Genomic DNA, 13,214 nt, shown 5'->3' on the forward strand with positions numbered 1-13,214 from the left:
TTGAATTTGCCCAAGATTTTATGGTTGATTAAATCTTTTTTTATAATATTAAATGGCTCATTATCCAAGCAGCCGTTTTACTAAACAATTTTTTATGCTTGATGAGTTTTTGGGCAGCCTAATTTAGGGCATAGAGCTTGGAATCCAGAAGTTCTGAGTTCATGTCCCACTCCCACAGACTGCCACTCTGGGTCACTGAACAAAGACCCTTAACCCCCCACTGCTCCCTGGGCGCCCAACGATGGCAGCCCACTGCTCCCCATGGGGATGGTTTGAATGCAGAGATAAATTTCTCCAACGTGAGATTAATAAAATTCAGTCATTTCTTATAAGGAGCGTACTTTACCCATGGTAAAGCTCTGGAGTAAAGAAACAAGACTGAAAAATCTGAAACAGCAGTCTCTTTTGAGCTTGTTAGAGCAGCAACAACAGATCAACTTTTATTCCCCTACTTGTCCATGTTGAAGGAATTTCTTAGACAAACTGTCTCATGAATGGGGAGCCTCTTTGCAGCCATTGTGAGAAAAAAAAATAGAATAAGTGCTCAATTAAGTCAGACGCAAGTGCCGTTTTTTAGCCTTTTAACCTTTTTTAAACTATTTCCTTTTCTTCAAAACTATTGGAGTTCATCGTTTCATAATTATTTTAACCCTGAAAACGAGCTTCAAGTAAATCCCGAAAAGGCCAACTTCGAATAAAACATTTATGTTTATTAAGAGGAAATATGAACTTAGTTCTGAATGTAACTGCATATAAATAATGAGCTCTGCGTCTATACAGAATTCAGCAACCTCATATTTAACTATCATGTTGATAAAAAAAAAAAAAAATGTTCTTGATGTACCATTAAAGAAGCGAGGGGCTGGTAATGGGTAAAGCATACTGTGATAAACTCCCGACTAAATCACAGATTGCTCAATTGGAAGGTCCTCATTAATTATGAACCCACTGATATCTCCTGGTGGTTTTAGTCAGCATTGCCAAAGTCTCTGAGCTTAGCCATTCTCCCCTTCTCATCAATTACTGCATAAAATATCTCTGTTTAAAAAGAACTAAAAAAGCACCTGCAAAGACGCGGCCCTTAAAGCAAAAATAAAATCACACCAAATATTGTTCAAGCAGCTTCCAGGGGCAGTGGTTGGGCGTCTCTTTTAATTTGTGCACTCCTTATGATCTTTGGGCTCATTAAACAGCGAGGGCTTAGCACAGCATGTGGTCTCGTGAGCTGTATTAACATAAGCATTAGTGTGACTAGATTCAGGCCTCAAAGGCAGGATAGAGCGTGAGATCAAACAGCTGCAAACTCACTGCTACAGAAGGCTTCATCAGAGTTATCCCCACAGTCATCGATCCCATCACAGAAACGACCACTGGCAACACATCTTTGGTTGTAGCAGGGCCTGAAACCCCTCCGGCAGGTCCTGTTGTCTGAAGAACAATTTAATTGCTTTAAAAAAATTTTCCAGACTAGAGGTATCATCAGATGTCTTTAGCAACTAAATTGGTAGGAATCCCATCTAAGCTTGCATGGTTTCTGGTTATCCTATACTTTCTTCTCCATGTATCTTGATTTGCAAGGTTTCTCTTACCACAGTACTGCATCTTCTCATCTGATTTATCTTTGCAGTGGGCCACTCCGTCACAGGTAAGCTGATAGTCGATGCACTCTCCATTTCCACACTCAAATTCAGTGTAAATGCTGCATGACGAATTTTCTGCTGCAGAAAAAAAAAAGAAGAACTGATATAGAAATATATTTCAGTACATGTAGAGATCAGAATGTTAAATCTATTAATCCAAACGCATTACCATTTTTATTACTTTCATAACTTTGATATCTGTTCAGGTTCTGCTAAAAAATTTGCCCATCATCAGGAAAAAATATATATTAACCTGTTTTTTTTACTTTAAATCATTACTTAGAATTACTCCTTTTTGGGTTAAAAGATAATATAAAGTTCATTCGTCAGTCTTTTCCAATTATTTTCATTTTCCATCATTTGACTGGATATTTAAGCATCCTTAATCAGAAGGTGTGGATTTCATGTTTATCTCCGTGTTTCATACTGTTTAAAGGATAAACCACTGACTTCCAGCTGCCCAATGTAAGCCTACTTCGTTGGTTGCAGAATATTTGCTGAAATTTTATGTCCCTTGGGATCATTACCCTGATTGACCATCCAACTAGATTCAAGCTTTACCATCTAGCTCAGGCATGCCCAAAGTCCATTCTCGAGGGGCGCTGACTTTCAGGTTTTTTAGGTTTCTCTGCCTTTGCTCAGCTGGTTCTGAGGATTGCAGTTCAGCAAAAGCCTGTTAATTAGCAATCTATAAAATTAATCATTGGAACCTTAAAAACTTGCAGGACAGCGGCCCTCTAGCACCGACTTTGGACATGCCTGTTTGAGATGAAGCTAAGGAATTGGAATGTAGTCCTCTACTTGCTGGTGGTCTATCCATTTTGCGCTATAGACCACCAGCAAGTAAAGCAGAACCTCAGAATGCCACTACCACTGCTGTGCTTTTATATTTACTGTATTTATTTACTGTAGGTCTGAAAGCTTTGCTCTTGAACTGCTCTTCCATTCACAGTTGCCTCCTCTAACGAGAAAAATATGTTCCTCTAAAGAAGACCTTCAATTTTCTATGTGGACAGCTGTAAATTTGAAATCAATTTGAAGTTTTTTAATTCAAAACAAGGTTGTTGTTTGTTTTTTTCTTGTTTTGCACTACTCTTCACAGTGGACAGCGACATTTTATTATCATCCAGTTTAAGACAGGTTTGAGCCGTTTTGATTTCTGAATTGCCTTTAGAACAGTTTGAACAAGCATGTATGAATAGATTTGACTCTACATAAACTATAGAACAAAAACTTAGATAAACCTTTCTAATACAACTTTATCCCTTCATGTGTCCTTGAAGTTGTTTGCTGGACAAAATCAGTTGTAAATTATACCACTAAAAGACAAATAAACTAATATGATATTGATATATGCCTATATATGTGACTACACAACTATACAGTACAAACTGCTGACTGGAATATTGATGCTGCCTTGTTAATCCAATCTAGTTTCTACTATTCTAGTTTATTTAAACCTTCACAAATCTTTGAGTAAGTTTCCTCTGCAAGACTTTTCATTTTATCATTAGACAAACATCCTATTTTCAATAGTGCATGGGGGAAAAATACAGACCTCTATTTAAAGCTTTGAGCATAAAAAAAACTCTTTATTTTAATAATGCATAAAATCTGGAAGTGATTTAAAAAAAAAAAAAAAAACCTTACCACCCACTGAGATGACATTCAAGTTAGCATCCAGTTCTGACTCACACGCCCTGTTTTGTCTGGCCAAACTTCCCTTGTTTGAACAGCTCCTCCCACCATATGGCCCATCAGCATAATGACTTTCAAATTCAACCAGTGATGCCAATTAGAAAGCTAGACATCACTTGCAGTGTTTTATAATTGGGAAATGTAGAACCCATTTCACTTTGAACAGTTATTTTCTGCATATATTTACCTTACACACCATTTATGTTTGTGTACGATACTTATTGACATGGTAATTAAAAAGTAAAAAAAACAAAGCAGTCTCTTTCAAAGTATATGAAAAAAAAAAAACATGTGGTACTGTAGCTTGCTGGTTTGTCAAATGAAGAAATGATTTTAGAGAACAAAAATTAACATAAAGGAAAAAAAAACTTTCAGAGAACTAAACAAAAAGGGACATTTAAGATATCTTAGTAATTATTTTGTCTGATAATGTTGAATTGGTAATAACTCATTTTAGAATGAATAAATCTGAAACTTCTGATGACTTACACACACATCTGTTGTCATCCAGCAGCACACGCTCTCCTCTGCAAGAGCAGTTGACCCTTCCATGAGCAGTCAGGAGACACAGGTCACCGCAGCCTCCGTTCATGTGTCGGCATGGGGAGAGCTCACCTTCAATAACATTCAAACTCAACTAATCAGGCTCTCAGAGAAAAAATAGAATTAAATACAGAACAGTTTCATACATTGAGGGAATTTTATGGAAAGAGGGATTTGTGAGAAGAATTACAAGTAAGAAGTTTTGCATCAAACACGATTACAAAATACACATCTTTTAGTATATGGCTTGAAATTTGTTAAATACAGGCCAATACAAAAAAAACCATGGTATATACATTTTTGTAAATATTTACCCTTGAAAGATTTAATGGCATACATAAAATTCAAGTAGTGCTCAGATGTAAGCTAATTCTAAGGCTACTGTCAGGCTGTATTCCTCCTCAAGTATTTGAAAAGACTTTTTAAGTGAAGAAAAACAAAATGAAGAAGTAAAGTCTTTCACTTCACGTAAACATGGCACTGCCGAAGGACTGTATAAGCTTCTTATTGGCCTTGATGTTGATTAACAGAAGAGCATTCACCATGGTGATTTTCAGTCATACAATAGCAGCTCAATTAAACCACCATATTCCGCAGTAAGGCAGCCCTTGGAACTAATGCAAGTATGAGTGGAAACAAAGTTCTTTTTATAAATGATGAAAGGATGTTCACCTCTTTTTTCCTATTCTTCTTATATGAGTATAAGAAATGTTTCAGTGCTTTCCTTTTCTATCACTGATAACTCCATTATAACCTTAGGTTAAAATTTCAAAATTGGATATACATTATAGTGCTCTAAGTAGTCAAACTGTCATTTGCTGAGTAGACCAAAAAGTAGGTTAGACCGTCCACTGAAAGTTAATGGCCTATCTAAGTCTGAAGGGGATCAAGTTCTGGACTTAAATGATCTGGAACTTAAATGATGGTGTTTAAATTAACAAGTTAAGGGTTGAATTACTCTCTTTTTTTTTTAAATAAATCACAGAGCAAAGACAAAAAAAGTAATCAATGACTTAGCAGTGTTACCACCGTTTCCTCAGAGTGGAAATATCTGTATTTCTAACTTGGGAAATGTGGCGTGGCACATTTCGTATTAACTACGACTATTTCTGTTTGTTAAAATAAGTTAACTAATAATCAATGCATTCAGGAGGTATCATCAACTGGATGTTAAAGGTTAAACAATATCCCAATCTAACAATTTAAAAGGATTACAGAAACATGTAATCCATTCACCATGGAGAAACACCTTTTTGTCTTTCAGCCTAAATAAACACACCCATCAATGTTTCAAATAACCAACCTGCAAACAAGTCTTTAATAAGGATGTTTACCTCATTAATCCTAATGATCAGTAAGTACATTGCATTTAAAATGAGCTGGAAATCGTCTTCTAGCATTCTTAATTTATATGGAAACTAATAGAATCCACCACTAATAGAAATTCAGTTTGCTCTGTCCCCTCTTATAAAAAGCTTCACAGTTACATCTAGTCTGATATCTACATGAACATTAGGATTTATGTAATGGAGATTAGGAAAATATTACAAATTCCTTCCTAGGAATGTTATCCAAATTCATAAAAACACATGTATTCCTTAAAATGTTGCATTTTCCATATAAAGTAGGGGTTGCAAACAAATCAAAAGGATTGGTACATATTTGTTGGCCCTGCAGGATTAATTATCTAAGAACCAATGGGGCTGGACCACATTTTTTAGAGAGACTTGATGATTTTATGACCGGAAAGATACTGTACACCCTGACTGCACCATGCCTCTCATGAAGATGAAACCATAATACTGAAGTGATAAGTCTCTTAGGTCATAAGGTTGGTTGATCTACAATAAGTGGTGGGCATCCTGGATGAGACAAATTTATAAAGACTAAAAAACATAAAACAGCCTGACATTCACCTTCTAGCAGGACAACAAGCCTAAAAATACACACAGACATACAATGAATAGTTTAGTTCAAAGCATTATCAAGGCAAAAAATAAATAAATAAAATAAATGATTATATAAAAAAGGAAGCAACATGCCCTCTATCCAATCTAACTAAGCTATAGTTATGTGTAGAGAAGGAAATCTGGGCTTTCATTTATGTAGCGTATGTATGCACAAAACTGGGCTCGAAACCTGCATAGGCTGACATTCACGCTAATGTTGTGCTCTATTAAAAAACAAACTTGGCTTGAAAATATGTTGCTTCTCATGCCAACAGCAATATGACCCACCAATCCAAAGTACGCACATTTAGGATGGAGAGAAATGTGGCAACAAAGGCAGCGATTGGGAACTGAAGCCAGAATCTATGGAAACCTATTTTATATAAATAAATTAATAACAATTACTAAATATATTCCATTAAATACATATGCCCTGATTAAAATAAAATATATATATTTAAAAATACATTTAAACTTATTTTGTCATTTATTTATTCACTTCGACATCTATTTATCTATCGAAGCATTACTATTATTTGATCTGTAGAGCTGGTCAAGAAATAGAAGTAATAATGACACCTAATGTCAAATTACTCTAGTTCCACGCCCCGCAATCCTTCATTTTCCTCCCCCTTTCTGGTAAGACATTACTTTGGTTCATTATAAAAAAAAGTCCCAGTAAAACATGTTTACATCTTTGGATATTAGGTGAGAAAATGTTAAAATGTTCAAGAGGTATTAATAAGTAAAGCAGGGACTATAATAAGTGCTTCTCTTTAGTAATTCATTATTCTAAATGCTTAATGTCAAACTTTCTCAGCCTTTTATAATAATGCTCTCCAGTGACAAAAAATATTTAATTACTTTTCTCAAATCAACTATTAATGTTTGTACAAAAATGCATCATAGAGAAGTATGCACACAAAAATATTGGAGACAAAAAACTAATGTTTGGCTCCTACTTTAAAATCATTATTAAGAAAATGTGTCTCTAAACCTGAATAAACTTAAAAGGAGCATTAAAACAAAATATACTTTTTATATGAGAGTTTTTTTAGACACTTCAGATGCATTCACGGCTGATTAATAGCTATGGGTATTGTATTTACGAAAAAAAAAACTGTAAACATCGATCTGTTAAGCAGTGTAAGGAACATAATTTAATGAACAGTATTTATTTTCAGGATATTCATAACAATAAGAAAACAATTAAACTGTAACAATGTAAAGAAAGAAAACAACAAACTAATATTCAGATTTCAGCTCATTGCATGAGAAATTACAAACTTGCAGCTGAGCTCATTCAGGTCACAGGATACAATTATTTCCCATAACAAGATGAACAAGGAAATGAGCTGCTCTCGCCATCCGATCCCAAGCCAGTGGGATGTGCTTAAGCTCACCTTCTATGTCCTACTTGGAATTTAAATCTTCTACGACACTTAAGAGACTCCCTCTACAACATAAGCTACTTTTTTATTAATTACCACGGAGGTTTAAGTTTCTCACCATTCTAAATACGACCACTTTCATTTATCAACTCAGCGTCTTTTGTATCAAATGAATATATATAAGCTCCATTTGGCTGAAACTAACAGCTATATCTGCTATTGTTGCTCAGTGTGGGGTTTTAGTCATTTATATATTACCTCTTCAAGCAATTCTGTAACTAAGAATTCATAATTTAGTAGGAAGGTAAACTGCACCAACAGCTCCAAGAAGACAGGGAAAGACATGCAAAGTCCCATCAAGTGATATCATGTGTGCCTTTTTAGGTTGTGCTTTTATTTTGTTTCAAGAAAAGTCAGATCTGCACGACATAGAGTATGTGTTCACTTTTTTTACAAAGCACTGTTATCAGTTAATTTTTAAATGGAACAGATTTCATAGATTCAACATAAATTGTTAAGATAATAATTTAAAAGCGAAGAAAAAAAAACCCCAAAGGAAATGTTCTTTATAAAATTTTGCGATAAATATTTGAGAAGTGTTGCTTACATTAGTATTCAGACCCCTAATTTGATACTTTACAAACATTTTTTACAAATATAGCCTCAAGCCTGACATTCTTTTTGCAAAATAACATACATTTGTTGAGATTGGATGGAGAGCATCTCTCTTTTTAATTGGATTTAGGTCTGGACTTTAACTACATCATTCTAACACATAAAAAATGTTGATTATCTAAACCATATGACCAATGGCTGGCTCTAGTTTTAGGGGCCATTGTCGGACTAGGACCAAGGCTTCCAGTATAGGTCTTGTGTGTTCTTTCAGGATTGTTCTCTTTTTAGTCCCATCCATCTCCCATTAAGCCTCAAACACCTTCTCCAAAGCATGATGCTGCAACCATCATCTTTCTTGGTGGAGGAATCGTATTCAGGGTGATGTGAAAGTTTAATTATAATAAATTGTATTCCTACCTGTTAAGAATATATTCTTTATTATGTTAAACACCTTAATTTTCTCCTACTAATCAGACTTAGATTATTGGCCCTGATCTTTTATAAGGCCTGGTTTTGTAAAGCATCAAAAAATTGTTGCACCATCAATAGATGAAATATGGATCTAATCAACTCCTCCAGAGTCACCAAGATCATCCTGTCTGCTGGTAAATATACAGTTCTGCACAAATGTTTAAAAATCTTTAAAGCCAAAGGCTGAAATGCATTCTAGTCTGTGATGATAATGTTATAAAAAAAGGAAAGATATTCAATGAGTTTATTTCTTCAATGTATTCTAGCTTAGGATTTCTTGTACTCACAGTTATTGGTATCCTTTGCCACAGCGATTATTCCCATTGGCTGATGCGGTATATCTGCTCGAAGCACCTTGGTGTCACCCCCTGTGTACTTGTTTGATCGTAGAACAGCTCGACGGGCCCAGTCTGACCAGTAGATGAAATCTGCATAGATGGCTAGCCCATAGAAGTTACCAGGTCCTGATTTAAGTATGACCTAAAAAAAATAAAAAAAATAGAACAGTGTGCTGTTGTTAGATTGAGAGGATAAAAAACATGAGAATTCCTTCAAAATAATAATATGAAAGATTACTATATTTTTAAAGGAAAACTTGCAGGACACAAATTATATATATATACCTCCCTGTAAAAATAAGAGAAAATAATATGCCTACTCATTAATCAACAAATCAACCCCTGCTGCCAGCTTCACTGCTTAACCCAGATGTTGGGGGAGTAAATGACAGTGGCATTGGCAGCAAGGCAAAAATCCATCAGATGCTTCCTTCTGGGATTCCCCCCCAGCTTGCATTGAGGATCGTGGACTCCAACAGCTCGGTAGCCACAGCCATTAGTGGGACAGGCGTGTAAGTGACAACACATTAGCCCTTTGCTATGGAGGGATTAATAGGACAGGTGTTGATTAAAGAAGCCCAGCGTGTGTAAGCAACAACTGGCCATGACGCAAATGAGAGACAGTGAAGAACAGAGAAATAAGTGACAGATGGGGCTTAAATTTGATTAGGAAGATGCTCAGTTTACAGGCAGAAGCATGTTAGTTTGCCGTTGAACTCTTGTTTTGAGTAAATTAGTAACCAGTCTGTCTCATTTCAAAAGTATTCAGGTATGATTATGAAATCCCTGGTAGTCTTTGATACAGCAGCAGTTCATCATTAGGAGAAATAACACTCACCAAATCAATGTTTTTCTTTGTAAATATACAGTAAGTAGTTCTGACGAGCCTATTATAAGGAAATTTACACAAAATGTCTGTAACAACCCAAGTAATCAACTAATATAAATTACATAATCTAACAAAATAGAATAAATATGAAAATGCTTGGGTAGGGCTTTTTAAATAGTGGATAAGCCTTTGTTAGTCATTTGATCAATACTTCAACTCAATTCAAATGTTAATGGGTACGGGGATAAAATTAAAATATTTTAAATGCTCAGTTGGATTCAGATTCTGCTACTGACTTTGCTTTCGTTCAATGAAACAAGTTAAGGGTTGAACATTTCTCCCGTTTCACCTTCAGAATATTAGCAGTAATTTCCTGTTACATTCCTTCAATCATCTTTTTTTTATTATACCAGCAGACTATACTACTCATCCATCCATCCATCCATCCATCCATCCATCCATCCATCCATCCATCCATCCATCCATCCATCCATCCATCCATCCATCCATCCATCCATCCATCCATCCATCCATCCATCCATCCATCCATCTTTTAGCTCTATAGCCTCTCTTGCAATGCTGATAAGGTATAGTTTCTTAGCTAAACTTGCTGACCCTTATGCCGTCATTATTAATAATGGGTTTTTACTCTAAATATGGCATGGAGGTGAGAAAAAGGCAACCTCTCTGCTACTCTGAGCCCCATGTCAGCACCTATTGGAACTGCTGTTAACAGGGGAAGCTGTGCCCTGAAAGAGAATACTGCTACTAAAGTTAACACTGATATGGTTCATCACAGTCATTAATCATGCTTCTTCTTGCCCTTAGTCTGTTTTCATTTCAAATTGAAATCTGGTAGCTACCGGCATTTTTGGGGGTAATTTAAACAAATCTTTGTCATATGGAATTAAACTATATCCTTTAGAGTGACAAGCTGCCTTCAGCTTTTACTGTAAGTATCTTGTCTGTTGAGGATGTTTCGTCTTGCTATAGTTTGGTTTAAGGAAGAAGTTAACAGCTACGGTACCTATCTCTGTTTAATTTACACATTTTAATTGGAAAGGAAACACTATACCCAGAGCAGTTTCACTGCAAAGCTTTCATTAGCAGGACGAGGCTGCGGCAGGTGCACTTAGGGTCTCAAAGGTGAAGACTTTCTGAGCTTAGCGACCCATCTCATCACACATATGGGTAACTAATTGAGATGGGCCAAAGTGCTCAGCCACGTGAGCCATGTCAAGCAAAAACTAGAAACTACAGCACAAAAAGGTCATCCTGTACTGTAATCCTCTGCCTGCCCAGGACACAGCTGTTGGGATGTCATACATTATGCATGAAACTTTCATGGACAAAACCTGAGCTCCCCCTTGCTGGGTTTTATTTACTTTACCAAGAACGGACTTTTGTGATTAAGGAAACCATCTGTGCCCTCAGAGAAAAAAAAAAAATAGGACGACTTCAAGAGGTATTTCAAATCCCATCTGCTGTGTGGAGGATCTTGTTCCAGGAAGTTTCTTTTTAAAGCAGAAAGACAATATAACATTCTCATCTCTTTAAGCGTAGTTGACAGAAAAATACATAAATCTATCAGTGGCAATTGAAATCACATTTATGCATGTCTTGTTTAATGTGTAAGGATTTCTTAAAGGATTTTCCATTGAAGCAAAAATATTTGATCAAAATCCTAAAACCCAAAACATGACAATAGGAAATGGTGTACATCGGTTTTTGTTTTAACTACTCAAAACAGATATTATGAAGGATAATTAACAAAATTAGGGCTTGATCTTCAAAAATTTCAAATCGGAGACTATTAAATTTTTTTTTTGTATGTGCAATAAGTGGGTCTTTTGCTGGTGTTCTATAAAGGATGCTGAAAACCGATTTGGTTCCATCCATTAAAATGAGAAGATTGCATTTTCTACCGACATTTGAGAGTAGCTGTAAAAGAAAGATGAGATCAAAGGCCATGGAGATGAAGGTAATAATGAGAATTTTTCTAATAATAACAATAATACTAAATCATATTTACAGTTCAACCTCAAAGCCCACATCAAATTGCAACTAACATAAGTAGAAGAAAATAAATTAAAAGCCTCGCTTCATGCAAAATAAAAAGACAACTAGTTATTTGAAGCAAAACAGACAACAGAAATTACATTTATATGATATATAAAATACATTAGCACAAGGACAACTCTTTTTTTTTTTTTCCTACTCACATAACGACTGGATCCATCATAGTCGCATCTCTCAATCTTGCCAAGACTTCCATCTGAGAAGTAGAGCTTCTCTGCTTTGTGGTCTATTGTCAGTCCGTTGGGTGTCAGGATGTCAGAGCTGATTATAATCCTGATGTTCTTGCCAGCTAAGGTGGACCTCATGATGCTGGGCCTCTGCTCATTCCAATTGGTCCAAAACATCAAGCTAAGAATGCAAAATGGACAACAAAAGTCAGCCTAACAAAATTCACAGTGGACATACACCTTTACAACTTGATAAAACTTCCCACAAGAAGAAAAGTGTGTCATTTATAACACTCAAACTTCATTAAAGTATACAATCTCATCAATATGGTCCATTTTAAGTCATATTGTATAAATATATCCCTTTTTATATTCAGTTTTTTAAAAGGAATTGTTCGTAGCATATTTATTTTACTCTGAAACAAAAATTATGACAACAAAAATGCTTGCAAACATTAAACAGCGTACCTCAGATAGCTTTTTTTACTTTCTTTAGCCAAAGTGTAATCAAATAAATGTTGCTTTTAATTAATAATCTTATATAATCAGTCTCTTACATGTGTCTGAAGAAAGTTTTCTCCACTCCTCACTTCCAGCAGCGAGTTATTTGAGTGTTCCTGTTTGTACAGTCTGTTTCATAATGGCCCACATTGGCATGTTAACATTAGGATCTTGGCTTTAACTTACCAAAGACTTTCTATTTCATTATTCTCAGGCAGTACTTGATCGATTTGCAGGAATATTTTGTGTCATTTTCATATTCTGGGGTCATCTTTCATGTTTTCATACAGGTCCTTATAGTTTCAGATAAACAGTTAATGATTGATTTTATACAGTTTGAACTGTAAAGTCTACCAAAACTTCCACCTCTATACTTCATGGTTGGTATGAAGCCGTTTTCCTGGTTAGCTGTATTTGGTTTATTTCAGCTGTGTCATCGCTTCTGATGTCCAAATAAATTCAAAGCTAAGATGTCCAAAGTACATTATCGTAAACATTCTGTATTCTTTTTTTTTTCCTGCATTCTGGTTGGCAGTTTTGCTGCCTCTTCCTGAATGTGGAAGAAAAAATCTGCATATTAGGAGTCTAATTGTCTGCCACTTGCTAACTATATTGTCTATAGTGAAGTTCTTAATTTGAAACTCTTTCGAACCCTCTAGACTAATAAGCGCCAACAATCCTATTTTTTCCTCAATCTGTTTTTTCCTTTTTGATACTATATGTATATATACACACACACATATATATATATATATGCATATATATATATGTATGTATATGCATATATATATATATGTATATAAATATATATAAATACATATACACATTATATATATGTATATAAATATATATATATATACATATACACATTATATATATATGTATATAAATATATATATATATATATATATTTATATACATATATATACGTATATGTGTATATGTATATGTATATATATTTATATACATATATATATGCATATATATATATAT

General features: G+C 34.9%; 1 protein-coding gene across 1 annotated transcript in view; it reads right to left on the bottom strand.

Moving 5' to 3' along the window:
• lrp1b (LDL receptor related protein 1B) overlaps positions 1-13,214 on the bottom strand; it is a gene marked incomplete at its 5' end in the record, with an annotated part of 277,806 nt that overhangs the window by 90,898 nt on the left and 173,694 nt on the right. Inside the window, 5 exons of the mRNA XM_015391547.1 lie at positions 1,309-1,428; positions 1,590-1,718; positions 3,828-3,953; positions 8,595-8,787; positions 11,697-11,901. Coding sequence (XP_015247033.1) covers positions 1,309-1,428; positions 1,590-1,718; positions 3,828-3,953; positions 8,595-8,787; positions 11,697-11,901 — 773 coding nt within the window. The remainder of the gene's footprint in view (positions 1-1,308; positions 1,429-1,589; positions 1,719-3,827; positions 3,954-8,594; positions 8,788-11,696; positions 11,902-13,214) is intronic.

Source organism: Cyprinodon variegatus, unplaced genomic scaffold (genome assembly GCF_000732505.1).
Source record: "Cyprinodon variegatus isolate N-32 unplaced genomic scaffold, C_variegatus-1.0 Scaffold546, whole genome shotgun sequence".
In the NCBI taxonomy this organism is placed as follows: domain Eukaryota; kingdom Metazoa; phylum Chordata; class Actinopteri; order Cyprinodontiformes; family Cyprinodontidae; genus Cyprinodon; species Cyprinodon variegatus.